The 17,033-nt window shown below is 44.6% G+C and overlaps 1 protein-coding gene across 3 annotated transcripts in view; it reads right to left on the bottom strand.

The window, feature by feature from the left end:
* Positions 1 to 17,033, bottom strand: part of LOC133361792 (zinc finger protein OZF-like) — an 89,076-nt gene that overhangs the window by 5,290 nt on the left and 66,753 nt on the right. Inside the window, exons 1-3 of one of the 3 annotated variants that reach the window (XM_061580791.1) lie at positions 11,107 to 12,039; positions 6,739 to 6,754; positions 1,518 to 3,081 (exon numbers count right to left, since the gene is read on the bottom strand). In XM_061580791.1, coding sequence (XP_061436775.1) covers positions 1,662 to 3,081; positions 6,739 to 6,754; positions 11,107 to 11,599 — 1,929 coding nt within the window. In that variant the 5' untranslated portion in view covers positions 11,600 to 12,039 and the 3' untranslated portion in view covers positions 1,518 to 1,661. Of the gene's footprint in view, positions 1 to 1,517; positions 3,283 to 6,738; positions 6,755 to 11,075; positions 12,040 to 17,033 lie in introns of those variants that run through there. The other 2 variants (XM_061580790.1, XM_061580789.1) reach the window with 2 other exon arrangements.

Genomic DNA, 17,033 nt, shown 5'->3' with positions numbered 1-17,033 from the left:
GACATCGATTCCGTACTCGCTGCTACTCAATTGATATCCCTACGAGAAGGAGCGAGGCTCTACCTGGGTTCACAACATCAACAACCACCACAACAACAACAACCACCACGATGTAAACTTCTCACCTCGGAACTCAGTGAGCGAGCGTGCGCGGAGCAGCAGTTACCTGGTAACTCGTGACGTCATGTGGCAGCAGGAGGTGACATGACGTCACTTGCGGGGTTCACACAATCCTCTTCCCCAACGAGCAGCAGGTTAACTGAATATATTATGTTAATGAGAGGGGCCCATGTCAGGTGATGGTGCTTGACTGCTGTCCCCGTACCAAATAAGCATTTTACTGGAACGGAAATCGGTAGACGTGACGTCACGCTCAAAATCCCGGTGGGGGGGTAATTACCTCGGTGACATGACGTCACTAGTGGGGGACACCTCCCCCTCGCATATAATGCCGAGTTAATGAGGGGTGACGTCGGAGAGCGAGACCAGGGTTAGAGTTCAAGTTTATTTAGATTCCATTTCTGTGGCTCCCTCTCTTGAACAGAAACCCATTGGGTGCATGAGCTCAACAACAACGTGAACATTATGTGTGTACACTGTTTGTTGGCGCAGTAGGGGGCACAGGTGGTGCATTGGCCAGTCATTTAAGTCAGTCGACACATGACACCTGGATCTGCCCCGTGCACATAGCCTGGCACAAGCGCCGTGGTGACGTCACCGCCACTTAGTGGCGAATGGCGGTTGTTACTGTGTATACACTGTGCGTGTACAGACTGTTTGTATACTGTGTGGGCAAACTGTGTGTACGCTGTGTACATGGTGTGTGTAGATCTTGTGGGTACACTGCGCGTGTAGTGTGGGTGGTCCGAATCAGTCGGGCGGCATTATCTTTACATCGGCTGCACTATGCTGTGTGGAAGCTGCCTGGTCTGTCGCTCCACATGAAGCTTCGGTTCTTCTCGGCCAGTCATGCCCTCCCTAATGTAGGCATGTGAAACGTGGACCCCTCTAAATGGAACATCTGCGCCAGTTAGATACATTCAGGCTGTCATGCCTACACTCAGATTGAGGGAAGCCAAGTAGAAGCACATTCTCTATTTATTGCAGAGGTTCAAGGTTCAAATCCGACAGGCACGTCTGGCTACTCAAGGAACATTTAACAAAATATGCACCGTCTGCTTAACAGTGGATGTAAAACATACGATTGTGTCATTCAAAACGCATAGGTCATTGCATGTTGGTGTCATGGTCAATATTTGGGCAATTTCAAACATTATCCAGAAATTACATAATGAAGATTACACATCAATCATCACCCCCTACTGACAGACTCATGCCCACATGCAGGTGACAGCAGAGTCACCTTATGACAGAGGCAGCTGCCACTTGAAGGTGCTCTTCGAGTGTTTGTGATGAGATATGAAACTGAGTTGCTGAGGCAATTAAACACCATATCAATGCAAATATAAATATAACAGTGGAATACTTAGAAGCTTATTGGCACTTGCTCCTGATTCTTCATCTACCCAACCCACAGGTCAACAAATACTCGCCGCTCTTACTCTGCAGGTTGAACCCAGGAATTCAGTGTTCAATTTCACGTTCTTTTCATTAAAGGCCTGTGACAAAGGTGCATCTATTGGAGCTTCATTGTCTCAAGCCTACCCATCTACCGGGTCTCCATTTGACTTTGTATTGTCTAAGAAGTCCACCCACACCTCCACTTCCACAAACTGCTGGGAGTTGCCTAGCTCTGCCTCGCAGTCAGAATTCTCCTCCTGCTTCACGTTGTCTCCATCGATGTGAAGGTACGATTTTGGAGTTGAATCTTCATCTTCACAGTTTACCGTCACTTTTTCGCTCTTCACCATCACTTTCTCACATTTCACCTTCACTTCTTCGCTCTTCATCATTTCTTCACATTTCACCTTGATACCTTTAAAAGTGTCCAAGCTGGGATTCACTTCTGGTTTCATGAGGGATGGGCTCATTGCAGCACTTTGACTTTCACAAGCCGATTTCAGACTCCATTTCTTGGGGATCTTCTGATGCTTGTGTGTCCTCTGGTGTCGTTTAAGAATTGATGACTGTGCAAACGCCTTCCCACACAGAGTGCAACTGAAGGGTTTCTCTCCTGTGTGTGTTCTCTGGTGTCTATGAAGACCTGATGACTGTGCAAATGCCTTGTCACACACAGTGCACTTGAAGGGTTTCTCTCCCGTGTGTGTTCTCTGGTGTAATTGAAGATGTTGTGAATGTGCAAACGCCTTCCCACACACAGTGCACTTGAAGGGTTTCTCTCCAGTGTGTGTTCTCTGGTGTAATTTAAGATATGGTGATTGTGCAAACGCCTTCCCACACAGAGTGCAACTGAAGGGTTTCTCTCCCGTGTGTGTTCTCTGGTGTATTTTAAGATGTTGTGAATGTGCAAACGCCTTCCCACACAAAGTGCAACTAAAGGGTTTCTCTCTCGTGTGAGTTCTCTGATGTAATACAAGAGCAGATGACTGTGAAAACGCCTTCCCGCACAGACTGCACTTGAAGGGTTTTTCTCCTGTGTGTGTTATCCGGTGTTTTTTAAGAGGAGATTTATCTGAAAATGCCTTCCCACACACACTGCACTTGAAGGGTTTATCTCCCGTGTGTGTTCTCTGGTGCGATACAAGACCAGATGACTGTGAAAACGCCTTCCCGCACAGACTGCACCTGAAGAGTTTCTCTCCCGTGTGTGTTCTCTGGTGGTTCCTAAGAACTGATGAATGTGAAAATGCCTTGTCACACACAGTGCACTTGAAGGGTTTCTCTCCTGTGTGTGTTCTCTGGTGTATTTTAAGATGTTGTGAACGTGCAAATGCCTTCCCACACAGAGTGCAACTGAAGGGTTTCTCTCCCGTGTGTGTTCTCTGATGTAATACAAGAGCAGATGACTGTGAAAACGCCTTCGCGCACAGACTGCACTTGAAGGGTTTTTCTCCTGTGTGTGTTCTCCGGTGTTTTTTAAGAGCAGATGAATGTGAAAATGCCTTCCCACACACACTGCACTTGAAGGGTTTTTCTTCTGTGTGTGTTCTCTGGTGGTTCCTTAGAACTGATGGATATGAAAATGCCTTGTCACACACAGTGCACTTGAAGGGTTTCTCTCCTGTGTGAGTTCTCTGGTGCTGTGTTAAATGTCCAACACGATCCATGCTGTATGCACGCTGGTCGCGTTGTTGCCTTTTTGTACCGAGCTGCGCTGAGTGCCTTTGTTCCATCAAACCAATTCTGCAGAGGAAGCGTCAGCTGCAGACAGAAAAAAGAGAATATCCACACTATCTACGTCAGTATTGAGGCACAAAGGAATGCATATATACAGTCACACATGACTTGCATGTCTATACTCATTCATATATTCATGATAATATGAAAAAGATTCCCAAATTCATCACACGGGCACACAATTAGAGGGCCAATGGTCAACCTGGAAGCCCTAGTATCTTCAAAATGAATGTTAACCTAAAACTCCAAGCACACAATTTCAGTTTTCTGGCTACAAAAAGAATATTTATAAAAGAAAAATGCAGCTAACATAGAAAAGGGTGTTGAAAATAATACTATTTTTATTATGCAGAAATGCATAAATTAATGTTCAATCGCTAACTTAGAGGCATGAAGCCAGGCTCAGATTTCCTTGAATGCTGGGATGAACAGATCTAACTTCAGCTGCATATGTGCAGTGTTAATTTCCTGTTTCCATTCTCCTAAAAATTTCCAGAGGAAAAAAAGTATATACTATTGTTTTGATTTAACCTCCGTGTTAAATCGAGTTAATATACTTTACTGCAAATACAAACTTGACACTGTAACACACACTGGCATGGAAAAAAGGTGGTGGTGTGTTCAGAACCATGCCTGGCCACCTTCATATGCTCATTATTAATGCTTCCCCACAATAAGTTAAGTTTTCATGAATCAATCACGTTTGTTGTCGGAGATAATCAAACTTTAATTGTGATAACACTATGTAACACAATTTTTGTTCCTGGGTACTAAGTGTTATTTTTTTATTGCTTATGCCTAAGAGTCTAGAAATTGGCAATTATTCCCCACAAATTTTGCTTTTGTGACCAGAATTGTACGTGAATGAAAATAACAAATTCACCTGTTTTTTCATTGAAAAGAGGTAAATTTCTAAATATCACTGTCCTGGTCACAAAAGCAAAGTTTGTGGGGAATAGCCATTTTTTGTACTTAAGAGGCAAAAGCAATTAGGAAATAACACATACTACCCAGGAACAAGACTTTTTTTTTGGTTACACAGTGGAAAAACTGCGCCACCGCTCCCCACATAGATAAACTCTTACATACACATATATTTCACATGAATGCCATGTAAGTGTGGATCACTTGTCAGCATGTCATGAGAATGATCCAGGTGTCAAGGGATGACTGACTGAGATGATTAACAGACGCACCAGCTGTGCTTCCTGCTGTCTTGCTGCATTTGAGGCACCCAGCGTTCCACCTATTCATGTGATCGTTGCTACTCCAACCTCATTGTTGTTGCAGAGCAAATACCTCCAACTCCCCTGCAGCATACGTCACGGGCCTCTTCGAGAGGCCGATCTTGACAGCAGGTCTGATCAACTCCACATCCTCCAATCTCTTCTCTAGCCAATGCCATGCCCGTTTAGCCCGTAACATCTGGACTAACAGATGATTGTGCATGCTGTCTGTTTATGCGGAATTCATGACCCAACCAATGCAGCCTCTCCTGACAAAGTCTCAGATTATATTCTGTACTGATATTTTAGGGCTCTGTAAGGTTATAATACAATCTTGTTTGGTTCAATAGAAGCGATCATAGGCTAGCCAGTCTTAATTATAAGCCAGAACAGACGGTCCTTTAAATAAGTTAATATTTTGCATCTACAGAGAAAGGAGTAATATCTGTGGCCAAGAAGACTCACAGCTTTGTTTGTTCGTTTATTTCTAAATCCTCTTGTCTTGGTGAGGGTTGTAGCGGCAGCAGATTTAGTAGGGCAGTCCAGACTTCCCTTTCCCTGGCGACAGACTCTGGATCTTCCTGGGGAATTCCCATGCATTCCCAAATCAGCCAAGCGACATATTCCCACCAGCAAGTCCAGGCCCGGGCCCCGGGGACTTCCCTCAGTGGGACGTGCCCGATAGAGTTCCAGGGGCAGTCTATTGGGGGGCCTCGTTACAGATATTGTATATTGATATCACTCGTGGAATGAGGCCTGGTGGCTCGGTGACCCACGTAACCCATTTGGACCCAGCCTGGAATGGCTGCGTGGCACCGTCCTGTGCGCCCACCATCCACAGTACGAAGAGTGAGAGGCGGGTGCGATGCCAGTATGGCAGGGAGAGGGATGGTCTCAGACAGACTAGACCTTGGTGATGGACACTCACAGCTTTGTATGGCGCAAAAGTCCAGGCAGCTTCCACACAGTGTTACACAGTCTAATGAAAGAATGCTGCTAGACAAATTTAAAGTGAGACTTTGGCTGCCAAACCAGAGCTGGTCGTGAACACATTAACCAGGTATGGGAGCTCCTCCATTACTTGCAGAACTGCCTGATAACTCATGGAGAGTTGAGCAGGTACAGTGTTGTATGACATGAAATTCCCAGGCAGGTGATTTATTTTGGTGGAACATACGCAAGGCCACCTTTCATGATGGAATTATCCGGGCACAGAACGAGATTATCTAACCCGATCTCATTGAGTAGCCATTTCCAGATCATCAGCAGATATAACATGGTTGACCAGGGAACGATCCCTTAACTATAACCAGGCATCGATGCGCGTATCATTTTAACTGTAACGAATGCAATTATTTATATGGCTATTGTGAGCTTCTCAAATTACATAATTAATGAAGATGCTATGTAATGCAATGCATGGGGGCAGAGTGAATGTCTGTCACAAGCCAAATTGAACAGCAAATGGCTCCAACTCCTGGTCACGCAGCTTTAGACGGGCTTGCCCAAAATCATAAAAATCGTCAATGAATGTGAGCAGAGGCAGAGACATAAAAAACAAAGAACCCAAAGCCCGAAGCCTCTATATGGTACTATATGCCTTAATTGCATCAATAAAGCAGAGATATAGTTTCTGCTGAAAATCGGCACTCCTCAGCCCCTTGAATATAGAGGTTACGATCTGGGAAAGTGCCTCGCAAAGCCAAAAGTGCGATATTCAATACTTAAGCCTTACCTAAATAATGGCATGAGGTAAAAGGAAAATAAAAAAACTAAACAATTAAAATGAACATTGAGAAACCATACACAAGACAAAATATGGGAAAAATCTATATAAATAAAGCAAACTTTGTGCACATGAACGTTTTTTTGGGAACCAAATTGTGCCAACACCACCAGATGGCAAAAATCTAACATTGTCCATCCTGAAGCTCTCCAAGGGCAACGTATTTAAAAGCTGTCCTCATGAAACAAACAAGCCCCGCTATTGTATAACACAACCACAAAACCGTGACAATATACACATTTACAGCTTTCTTTGGCAGAATTAAATTATTCTAATAAAGCCAGCATGGCAAGACATTACTTTTAATGTTTGATTACCGAGACCTGAGCTTAGCCGGGAAACTTAGTTATTACTGGATACTATACTTCCGATAAAGTTTGTGCGTGAGTGGGGAGCGGTAGTGCAACGGTTAGCGTGCTGCGCTATTAACCCAGCGAGCCGATTTATATTCCCACAGAGCCAAGCCACAACATTTGGCTGTCGTCTGATGAAGCTGGTTGGAATTAGTGTCAAAACGTTGTACTCAGATTGTAAATGTTGTGGCTTGGCTCTCCAACACACCGATGAGATGTACTAGTACACTACACTATACACTACTATCAGTGGCGGCTGGTGATATTTATTTTTGGGGGGGCGCATTTTTTTTATTTTATTGAGGGGGGCAAATAAATATTAAGCAGTACCAAAAACCATTTTGACTACTTGAATATAAATTTTGATGATCTTTATTTACATTTCAGACCAAAAGAAGTACCAAAAAGCATGTTTCCTACTTGAACATAAATGTTTCTCTTTTATATACATTTCAGACCAAAGTACCAAAAAGCATGTTTCCTACTTGAACATAAATGTTTCTCTTTTATATACATTTCAGACCAAAGTACCAAAAGCATGTTTCCTACTTGAACATAAAAACGTTAGTTTCATGCTATTATCAATATGGCTGCGGCTACTTTCATGACGTTTGCATTTGTCAGAGAGATGTTTGAGGTCTCTTACCCCCGTCGTTGTCCACAAAACTTCAGTGCCGACACTTTGAAATAAAAGACAGGGAAAACAAAAAAAAGAATTGCTAACATCACATCCAGCCAGCCACCTCCGTTTCTCATAACAAGCGCGGGTGAAGCTTCGTGTGTAGCTTCGTCCTCTGTCACTGGCCTGCTGCTGGATTTGTAAATCGGGTTGGTCCGGTCCGAGATCCTTTATCTTTTTTATTTCTTCCAGCGAAAGCCTTGTGAAAGGGTTTTTTTTGTAAATAAATTACAGAATTTGGATGAACTGCTGCCATTGTTTACACAAAAAATTTGATCAGCCTAGCAAGTGTCAAAGTGGTGTCGCCTTCGCACTCGCAGTAGTGGCCTACAGCGTAAATTTGAATGACAGGTGACGAGAACCAATCAGATTGGATAAAATAACATGTATCCAATTCTGATTGGCCAGGGACGCAACGACTTGCGCCCCGAGGAGAATCTTTAAGAAACCAATTAGAGACCAGCTTCAGGTCACATGCTGTCCGAAAATGTAAAGTCTCACATAGACATCCATTTGTCCGGCGCCCCGCATGAAACACATTGAAAAACATAGAAAATAGTTGACCGATTAAAGCCAGTTTTTATTAAATGCTGATGCTTTTCTTACTACCAGCCGGCACATCGTATGAAAAAAATATTTTATTTATGTATTTTTATATAAATTTTGCATATGTATATTTCTTGAATATTGATGGGGGCGGCGCCCCCGCGCCCTCTATTGACGAGCCGCCACTGACTACTATACACTATACACTACACACTACTATACACTACAGTATTATACACTACACACTAGTGCTGTACTAGTGACGCATTGGCCACGTTTTGTTTACGTGACAAACCCTTACTAATTGGATGTATCGGGTGGTAGCGGGGTGAACGACACATTTATTTATTTACGCGATCTCACACAAACAAACCTGTATTATGGCTGTATATTTGGAGTTTGCGTGTCCCTCTCTCTCCGTGGTCGCGTGGATTTTCCTCCGGATCCTGCGGTTTTCCCTGCACATTTAGAGTCAACATCACCACGCGTTTAGAGTATTTGACCGATAAACATTTCCACATGTTAAATTTCGATTTAAAGCTTTCGTGACTGCAGGGATTCATCTTCTTGGTTCTTTCGGTAAAGTCACGTAGAAGGGAAGTAATAAAATAATCAAAATAAAACATAATAAAATAATTCTCACGACGTTTCGGCCACAACGCAAGCAGCCGTCTTCAGGTGAAAACCAGGTGTCGACAGACCTGGAATTTCACCTGAGGACGGCTGCTTGCGTTGTGGCCGAAACGTCGTGAGAATTATTTGGTCTGTCGACACCTGGTTTTGACCTGAGGACGGCTGCTTGCGTTGTGGCCGAAACGTCGTGAGAATTATTTTATTATGTTTTATTTTTATTATTTTATTACTTCCCTTCTACGTGACTTTACCGAAAGAACCAAGACGATTTCCACACGTTGATAAGCCCACTGCGTTGTGGGCAGGTCGCTTCTGAAAACGAGCGGTGTAGCTCAAGTGGGTTATGCCTGGTAAAATAAAATAAAAAGTAGAAATATTTAAAGTAAAACAAAGTTTCAAAGTAGTGAGCCAGGTGAAGACAAATTCAACTTAAGCAGAGAATTAATGCAAATGCAATCAGGCGAGGGCAAGAGGCAAGTCCCCGTATGGCTAGGCTCCGCGTTGTAATGTTCCAACCTGGACATCGATTCCATACTCGCTGCCACTCAATTGATATCTCTACGAGGCTCTACCTGGGTTCACAACAACAACCACAACAACAATCACCACAACAACAACAACGACCACCACGATGTAAACTTCTCACCTCCGATCTCAGTGAGCGAGAGTGCGCGGAGCAGCAGCTACCTGGTAACTCGTGACGTCATGTGGCAGCAGGAGGTGACATGACGTCACTTGCGGGGTTCACACAATCCTCTTCCCCAACGAGCAGCAGGGTAACTGAATATATTATGTTAATGAGAGGGGCCCATGTCAGGTGATGGTGCTTGGCTGCTGACCCCGTCCCAAATAAGCATTTTACTGGAACGGAAATCGGTAGACGTGACGTCACGCTCAAAATCCCGGTGGGGGGTAATTACCTCGGTGACATGACGTCACTAGTGGGGGACACCTCCCCCTCGCATATAATGCCGAGTTTATGAGGGTGACGTCAGAGAGCGAGATCAGGGTTAGAGTTTAAGTTTATTTAGATTCCATTTCTGTGGCTCCCTCTCTTGAACAGAGACCCATTGGGTGCGTGAGCTCAACAACGTGAACATTGTGTGTGGACACTGTTTGTTGGCGCAGTTGGGGGCACAGGTGGTGCATTGGCCAGTCATCTCAGTCAGTCGACCCATGACACCTGGATCTGCCACGTGCACATAGCCTGGCACAAGCGCCGTGGTGACGTCACCGCCACTTAGTGGCGAATGGCGGTTGTTACTGTGTGTATATACTGTGCGTGTACAGACTGTTTGTATACTGTGTGGGCAAACTGTGTGTACGCTGTGTACATGGTGTGTGTAGATCTTGTGGGTATACTGCGCGTGTAATGTGGGTGGTCCGAATCAGTCGGGCGGCATTATCTTTACATCGGCTGCGCTATGCTGTGTGGAAGCTGCCTGGTCTGTCGCTCCACATGAAGCTTCGGTTCTTCTCGGCCAGTCATGCCCTCCCTTCTGTAGGCATGTGAAACGTGGACCCCTCTAAATGGAACATCTGCGCCAGTTAGACACATTGAGGCTGTCATGCCTACACTCAGATTGAGGGAAGCCAAGTAGAAGCACATTCTCTATTTATTGCAGAGGTTCAAGGTTCAAATCTGACAGGCACGTCTGGCTACTCAAGGAACATTTAACAAAATATGCACCGTCTGCTTAACAGTGGATGTAAAACATACGATTGTGTCATTCAAAACGCATAGGTCATTGCATGTTGGTGTCATGGTCAATATTTGGGCAATTTCAAACATTATCCAGAAATTACATAATGAAGATTACACATCAATCATCACCCCCTACTGACAGACTCATGCCCACATGCAGGTGACAACAGAGTCACCTTATGACAGAGGCAGCTGCCACTTGAAGGTGCTCTTCGAGTGTTTGTGATGAGATATGAAACTGAGTTGCTGAGGCAATTAAACACCATATCAATGCAAATATAAATATAACAGTGGAATACTTAGAAGCTTATTGGCTCTTGCTCCTGATTCTTCATCTACCCAACCCACAGGTCAACAAATACTCGCCGCTCTTACTCTGCAGGTTGAACCCAGGAATTCAGTGTTCAATTTCACGTTCTTTTCATTAAAGGCCTGTGACAAAGGTGCATCTATTGGAGCTTCATTATCTCAAGCCTACCCATCTACCGGGTCTCCATTTGACTTTGTATTGTCTAAGAAGTCCACCCACACCTCCACTTCCACAAACTGCTGGGAGTTGCCTAGCTCTGCCTCGCAGTCAGAATTCTCCTGCTTCACGTTGCCTTCATCGATGTGAAGGTACGATTTTGGAGTTGAATCTTCATCTTCACAGTTTACTGTCACTTTTTCGCTCTTCACCATCACTTCTTCACATTTCACCTTCACTTCTTTGCTCTTCATCACTTCTTCACATTTCACATTCGCCTCTTCACATTTCACCTTGATACCTTTAAAAGTGTCCAAGCTGGGATTCACTTCTGGTTTCATGAGGGATGGGCTCTTTGCAGCACTTTGACTTTCACAAGCCAATTTCAGACTCCACTCCTTGGGGATGTTCTGATGATTGTATCTCCTCTGGTGTGTTTTAAGATTTGATAAACCTGCAAACGCCTTCCCGCACACAGTGCACCTGAAGGGTTTCTCTCCCGTGTGTGTTCTCTGGTGTAGTTTAAGATGTGATGACTCAGAAAACGCCTTCCCGCACAGAGTGCACATGAAGAGTTTCTCTCCTGTGTGTGTTCTCTTGTGGCAATTAAGACATGATAACCATGCAAATGCCTTCTCACAGACAGTGCACTTGAAAGGTTTCTCTCCCGTGTGTGTTCTCTGGTGTAGTTTAAGATGTGTTGACTCAGCAAACGCCTTCCCGCACAAAGTGCACCTGAAGGGTTTCTCTCCAGTGTGTGTTCTCTGGTGTCTATGAAGATCTGATGACCATGGAAATGCCTTGTCACACACAGTGCACTTGAAGGGTTTATCTCCTGTGTGAGTTATCTGGTGCTGTGTCAAATGTTCAGGACGATCCGTGCTGTATGCACACTGGTCGCGTTGTTGCCTTTTTGTACCGAGCTGCGCCGAGTGCCTTTGCTCCATCAGATCTATTCTGCGGAGGAAGCGTCAGCTGCAGACAGAAAAAAAGAATATCCACACCATCTACGTCAGTATCGAGGCACAGAGGAATGCATATATACAGTCACACATACTTACACGTCTATACTTATTCATATATTCATGATATAGTGAAAAAGATTCCCAAATTAATCACATGGCTGTTATGACACACGATGAAAGGACAAATGGTCAGAAATATGCCTGGAAGCCCTTTAATTTAAAAAATGAATGTTAACCCAAAACTCCAAGCACACAATATCAGTTGTCTGGCTACAAAAGGAATATTTATTAAAGAAAAATGCAGCTAACATAGCAAAGGGTGTTTAAAATAATACTATTTGTATTATGCAGAAATGCATAGATTAATGTTCAATCGCTTACTTAGAGGTATGAAGCCAGGCTCAGATTTCCTTGAATGCTGGGATGAACAGATCTAACTTCAGCTGCATATGTGCTGTGTTAACTTCCCGTTTCCATTATTATAAAAAGCCCCAAAGGAAAACTAAAATTAACTATTGTTTTGATTTAACCTACGTGTTCAAAAGAGTTAATATACTTAACTGCAAATACAAACTTACACTGTCACACATTGGCATGGTAAAAAGGTGGTGGTGTGTCCAGAACCATGCATGGCCACCTTCATCTGCTCAGTATTAATGCTTCTCTCACTTCACCAAGTTATTAATTGAGGATCAATCAACATAGCCGAGACCCACAAGAAGTGAAGTTTTCACTTATCAATCACGTTTGTTGTCGGCGATAATCAAACTCTAATTATTGAGTTCATAATACAGTGATAACACTGTAATAAAGGACTCGACCACTGTGTCTGTCTTCGTTGTCCTTTATTCGGGTTCTTTACACTTGCCCCACACGGCTCTCTCTCCGAGACTCCCCCGCTTGGCAGCCCGATGCTGCCGTCGCTCCCGTAGCCTCTCACTCCACTCTGATGCAGCTCCGCTGCTGATCTCCTCGTGCAGGCCTCCGGCTGCCCTCACTGCAGCCTCAACCGGCTCCCCGTTCCTCCGTGCTCGGTCACCGCTGGCCGACGCTGCCGAGTCTTATCCTGGGTGTGTGTGGCGATCTCGCCACCCTCCAACCTCCGCCCTGCGTGGCCTCACTCTCTATCTCTCTCCAACTCTCCCTCCTGCTCTTCCGGTTTCTCCCCCTTAAGACTTGATCCCTCTCTCCCACGTGACCTAACTCCTCCCCCCGTGACGTCACATCCGCGAGGCCATTTACGCCCGCATTACAACACTATGAAACACAATTTTTGTTCATGGGTATTAAGTGTTATTTTTTTTATTGCTCATGCCTAAAAAGTATAGAAAATCGCTATTATTCCCCACAAACTTTGCTTTTGTAACCAGGCCCGTTTTGAAAATAGGTAAATTTCTAAATATCAATATCCTGGTCACAAAAGCAAAGTTTGTTGGGTATAATAGCAATTTTCTGTACCTTTGAGGCATAGGCAATTAGGAAATAACACTACCCAGGAACATTTTTTGTTGTTACACAGTGTAATAACTGCGCCACCGCTCCCCACGTAAATAAACTCTTACAGATGTAGTGACATAGCAGGATGTTACTGTGTAGTGCCGGCCCTAGAGAGGCACGGCGTGCGGTGTAATGACATCACGGATACCACGATGGTGGGTGTAGTACCGGCCCTAGAGGGGCTCCGTGAGCGCTGATTGATATCGCTGGATGGCACCACGCTTGACGTGTAGTACCGGCCCTACAGGATAGGGTGTGGGAGTGCCAGCCGTAGGAATGAGGTTACTAAAGGCCATGGCACTCTTGTTGACCTAGAGGACACGTGACCAGTTAAGTCTACAAATGGGCCCCAAGTGGGGGCTAGGGGTGGTCACGTGGTTGGGGTCCAGATCCTGCTCGAAGATTCTGGAAGGTGGTCGTGGCCAAGCGTGGAGCCAGCCACACCGCAGAGAATATAAGGTGGGTCCCCCAGAGGGACCGGCATTGTTGTTCATCCTGAAGAAACCTTCGTATACGTTTTACGTTCCACCGAGTCTCCAACAAGTGGACCTGGACCCGAGCCGTGGTCCCTGTCCGTCGTAGATATTTACGTTGTAATTAGTGTAGTTAGCCTGGTGGTCACCACCATAGGTTGTTATTCTGTTAAGGGGCAGTTACCCCGTGTGTTGGTGTTAAATAAATGTGTTGCCTCCAAGTGTACATCTGCGACTCAGATGAACTCACTACACATACATTTCACATGAATGCCATGTAAGTGTGGATCACTTGTCAGCACCACCAAACACATACTATTCATACCCACTTCAAGCACTGCAAACAATTACTCCCTTCAACAACTTACATCCTTATACTTCATTCCTCTGCAGCTTTGTCTTCACATTCCTACAACGATTACACATTCAACTATCAGTTCATTAACAATCTCACCACAGCATTCACTCACACACTCACTATTTATGCTTATTCTGCTTACTAATTTTTACCTCCACCTATAACGTTCCTTGCAGAAAACGCGCACTTTTCTTCACCAAAGCTGATTACAATAACTGATGCCATTCGTACAAGTGCTGCCATGGCTGCATCTATTGAGGACACTTCTGAACACCCAAGAAGCAAGACGGCATGCTGCCAGTGCTGCTATGCCTGCACCTACAGTGAATGCATCTCATCAACAGCAATAGGCTACACAAAACTAACACAGCACAAATGGCTGCTGCCACAGCTAATCAAACTCCAGTCCGCCAACAAGCACGGCAGCTTGCAAACAGTACGACAATGGCTGCAACCAGGTGCCTACCCTGCAGCCACAAAGATAAGCATTTTTTTCCATACATTCCTCACTTCATTTACACTTCTGATCCATTAGATGCCACTGGTTCAATGTCTACTTCTTGCAGCTACTGCCATGCAATGATATGGAAAGGAGACACTCTAGGGCTATGCTGCAACAGTACCATGGTTCAGCTGCCTACATTTAATGACCATACCGAGCCTATTTATGTATTGATACCTGACAAGCCATTTCCGAAACAACAATATAAGATATAACTCATGGTTCCAAATAATCATGTTCTGGCATCGAGCAACTCATCCTAACATCTGGCTACATGCCCACATTTCAAGTTCAGGGCCAGGTACATAATCTCATTGGCAGTCTGCTGCCACTACCTAATAACCTACCTACATTACCACAGATCTACTTGCATCTCTGACAATACCAGACAGGCTCACCAGCATTGCAAAAATGTCATCAACACCAAGATGCCAGTCCTATTGCAAGACATGCTCCATAAGGAAAACTCTTACAATCACAGTTTCAAGTGTGCCATGGAGAAGATTACTTCAGAGTACAATGTTGTCATCCATGCAAACTAAACTCCGCATGGTCAAACTGACCTAGCAACAGGCTTGCCAACACAAAAGAAGATTTCCGCCATGGACTGCTTTGCCTTCAGGATCATGGTGCGAACGGCAACTTCAATCTCTTCTTGAGATGCAAAGAGCTCTTCCACAAATTTGCTGTCGACATGTATGCCAAAATGGAAGCATCATTTGATTAAACCTACCAGATGGAAAAACATACAACATTGTCTATCCTGAAGCTCTCCAAGGGCAACACATTTTAAAGCTGTCCTCATTATGAAAAAACAAGCCCTGCGATTGTATAACACAACCTAAAAACCGTGACGATATACACACATTTATGGATTTCATTTGCAAAATTCAATAATTCTAAAAAAGCCAGCACGGCAAGACATTACTCCTAATGTTTGATTACTGAGAACTGAGCTAAGCCGGGTAACTTAGTTATTACTGGATAAATACTATACTTCCGATTAAGTTTGTGCGTGAGTGGGGAGTGGTAGTGGAACGTTTAGCGTGCTGCGCTATGAACCAAGTGAGCCGATTTATATTCCCAGAATCAAGCCACAACATTTGGCTGTCGCCTGATGAAGCTGGTTGTAATTACTGTCAAAACGTTGTACTCAGATGGTAAATGTTGTGGCTTGGCTCTCCAACACTAGTACACTACATTTCGATTTAAAGCTTTCGTAACTGCAGGGATTCATCTTCTTGGTTCTTTCGGTAAAGTCACGTAGAAGGGAAGTAATAAAATAATAAAAATAATAAAAATAAAACATAATAAAACAATTCTCACGACGTTTCGGCCACAACGCAAGCAGCCGTCCTCAGGTGAAAACCAGGTCTGTCGAGGCAACAGCGTCTGAATAAAACAGCACACGTGCTTATTATACACTACACCATACACTACTATACACTACACTACACACTACACTACTATGCACTACACTATACACTACTACACACACTATACACTACATTACACACTAGTGCTGTACTAGTGACGCACTAGCCACGTTCTGTTTACCTGACAAACCTCTTACTAATTGGCTGTGTCGGGTGGTGGCGGGGTTAACGACACATCGATTTATTTACGCGATCTCACACAAACAAACCTGTGTTATGGCTGTATATTTGGAGTTCGCGTGTCCCTCTCTATCCGTGGTCGCGTGGATTTTCCTCCGGATCTTGCGGTTTTCCCTGCACATTTAGAGTCAACATCACCACGCGTTTAGAGTATTTGACCGATAAACATTTCCACAAGTTGATAAGCCCACTGCGTTGTGGGCAGGTCACTTCTGAAAACGAGCGGTGTAGCTCAAGTGGGCTATGCCTGGTAAAATAAAAAAAAACGTAGAAATATTTAAAGTAAAACAAAGTTTCAAAGTAGTGAGCCAGGTGAAGACAAATTAAACTTAAGCAGAGAATTAAAGCAAATGCAATCAGGCGAGGGCAGGAGGCAAGGCCCCGCATGGCTAGGCCCCGCGTTGTAATGTTCCAACCTGGACATCGATTCCATACTCGCTGCTACTCAATTGATATCCCTACGAGGGAGAAGGAGCGAGGCTCTACCTGGGTTCACAACAACAACTACAACAACAATCACCACAACAACCACAACAACCACCACGATGTAAACTTCTCACCTCGGATCTCAGTGAGCGAGCGTGCGCGAAGCAGAAGCGACCTGGTAACTCGTGACGTCATGCGGCAGCATGAGGTGACATAACGTCACTTGCGGGGTTCACACAATCCCCTCCCCCAACGAGCAGCAGGGTAACTGAATAAATTATGTTAATGAGAGGGGCCCATGTCAGGTGATGGTGCTTGGCTGCTGTCCCGGTCCCAAATAAGCATTTTACTGGAACGGAAATCGGTAGACGTGACGTCACGCACAAAATCCCGGTGGGGGGGGTAATTACCTCGGTGACATGACGTCACTAGTGGGGGACACCTCCCCCTCGCATATCACGCCGAGTTAATGAGGGGTGACGTCAGAGAGAGAGACCAGGGTTAGAGTTCAAGTTTATTTAGATTCCATTTCTGTGGCTCCCTC

Source organism: Lethenteron reissneri, unplaced genomic scaffold (assembly GCF_015708825.2).
Source record: "Lethenteron reissneri isolate LAM-NWPU_2019-01 unplaced genomic scaffold, ASM1570882v1 scaffold_124, whole genome shotgun sequence".
In the NCBI taxonomy this organism is placed as follows: Eukaryota; Metazoa; Chordata; class Hyperoartia; order Petromyzontiformes; family Petromyzontidae; genus Lethenteron; species Lethenteron reissneri.
The sequence above is the reverse complement of the archived record's forward strand: the minus strand, read 5'-3'. Positions and strand labels throughout refer to the sequence as shown.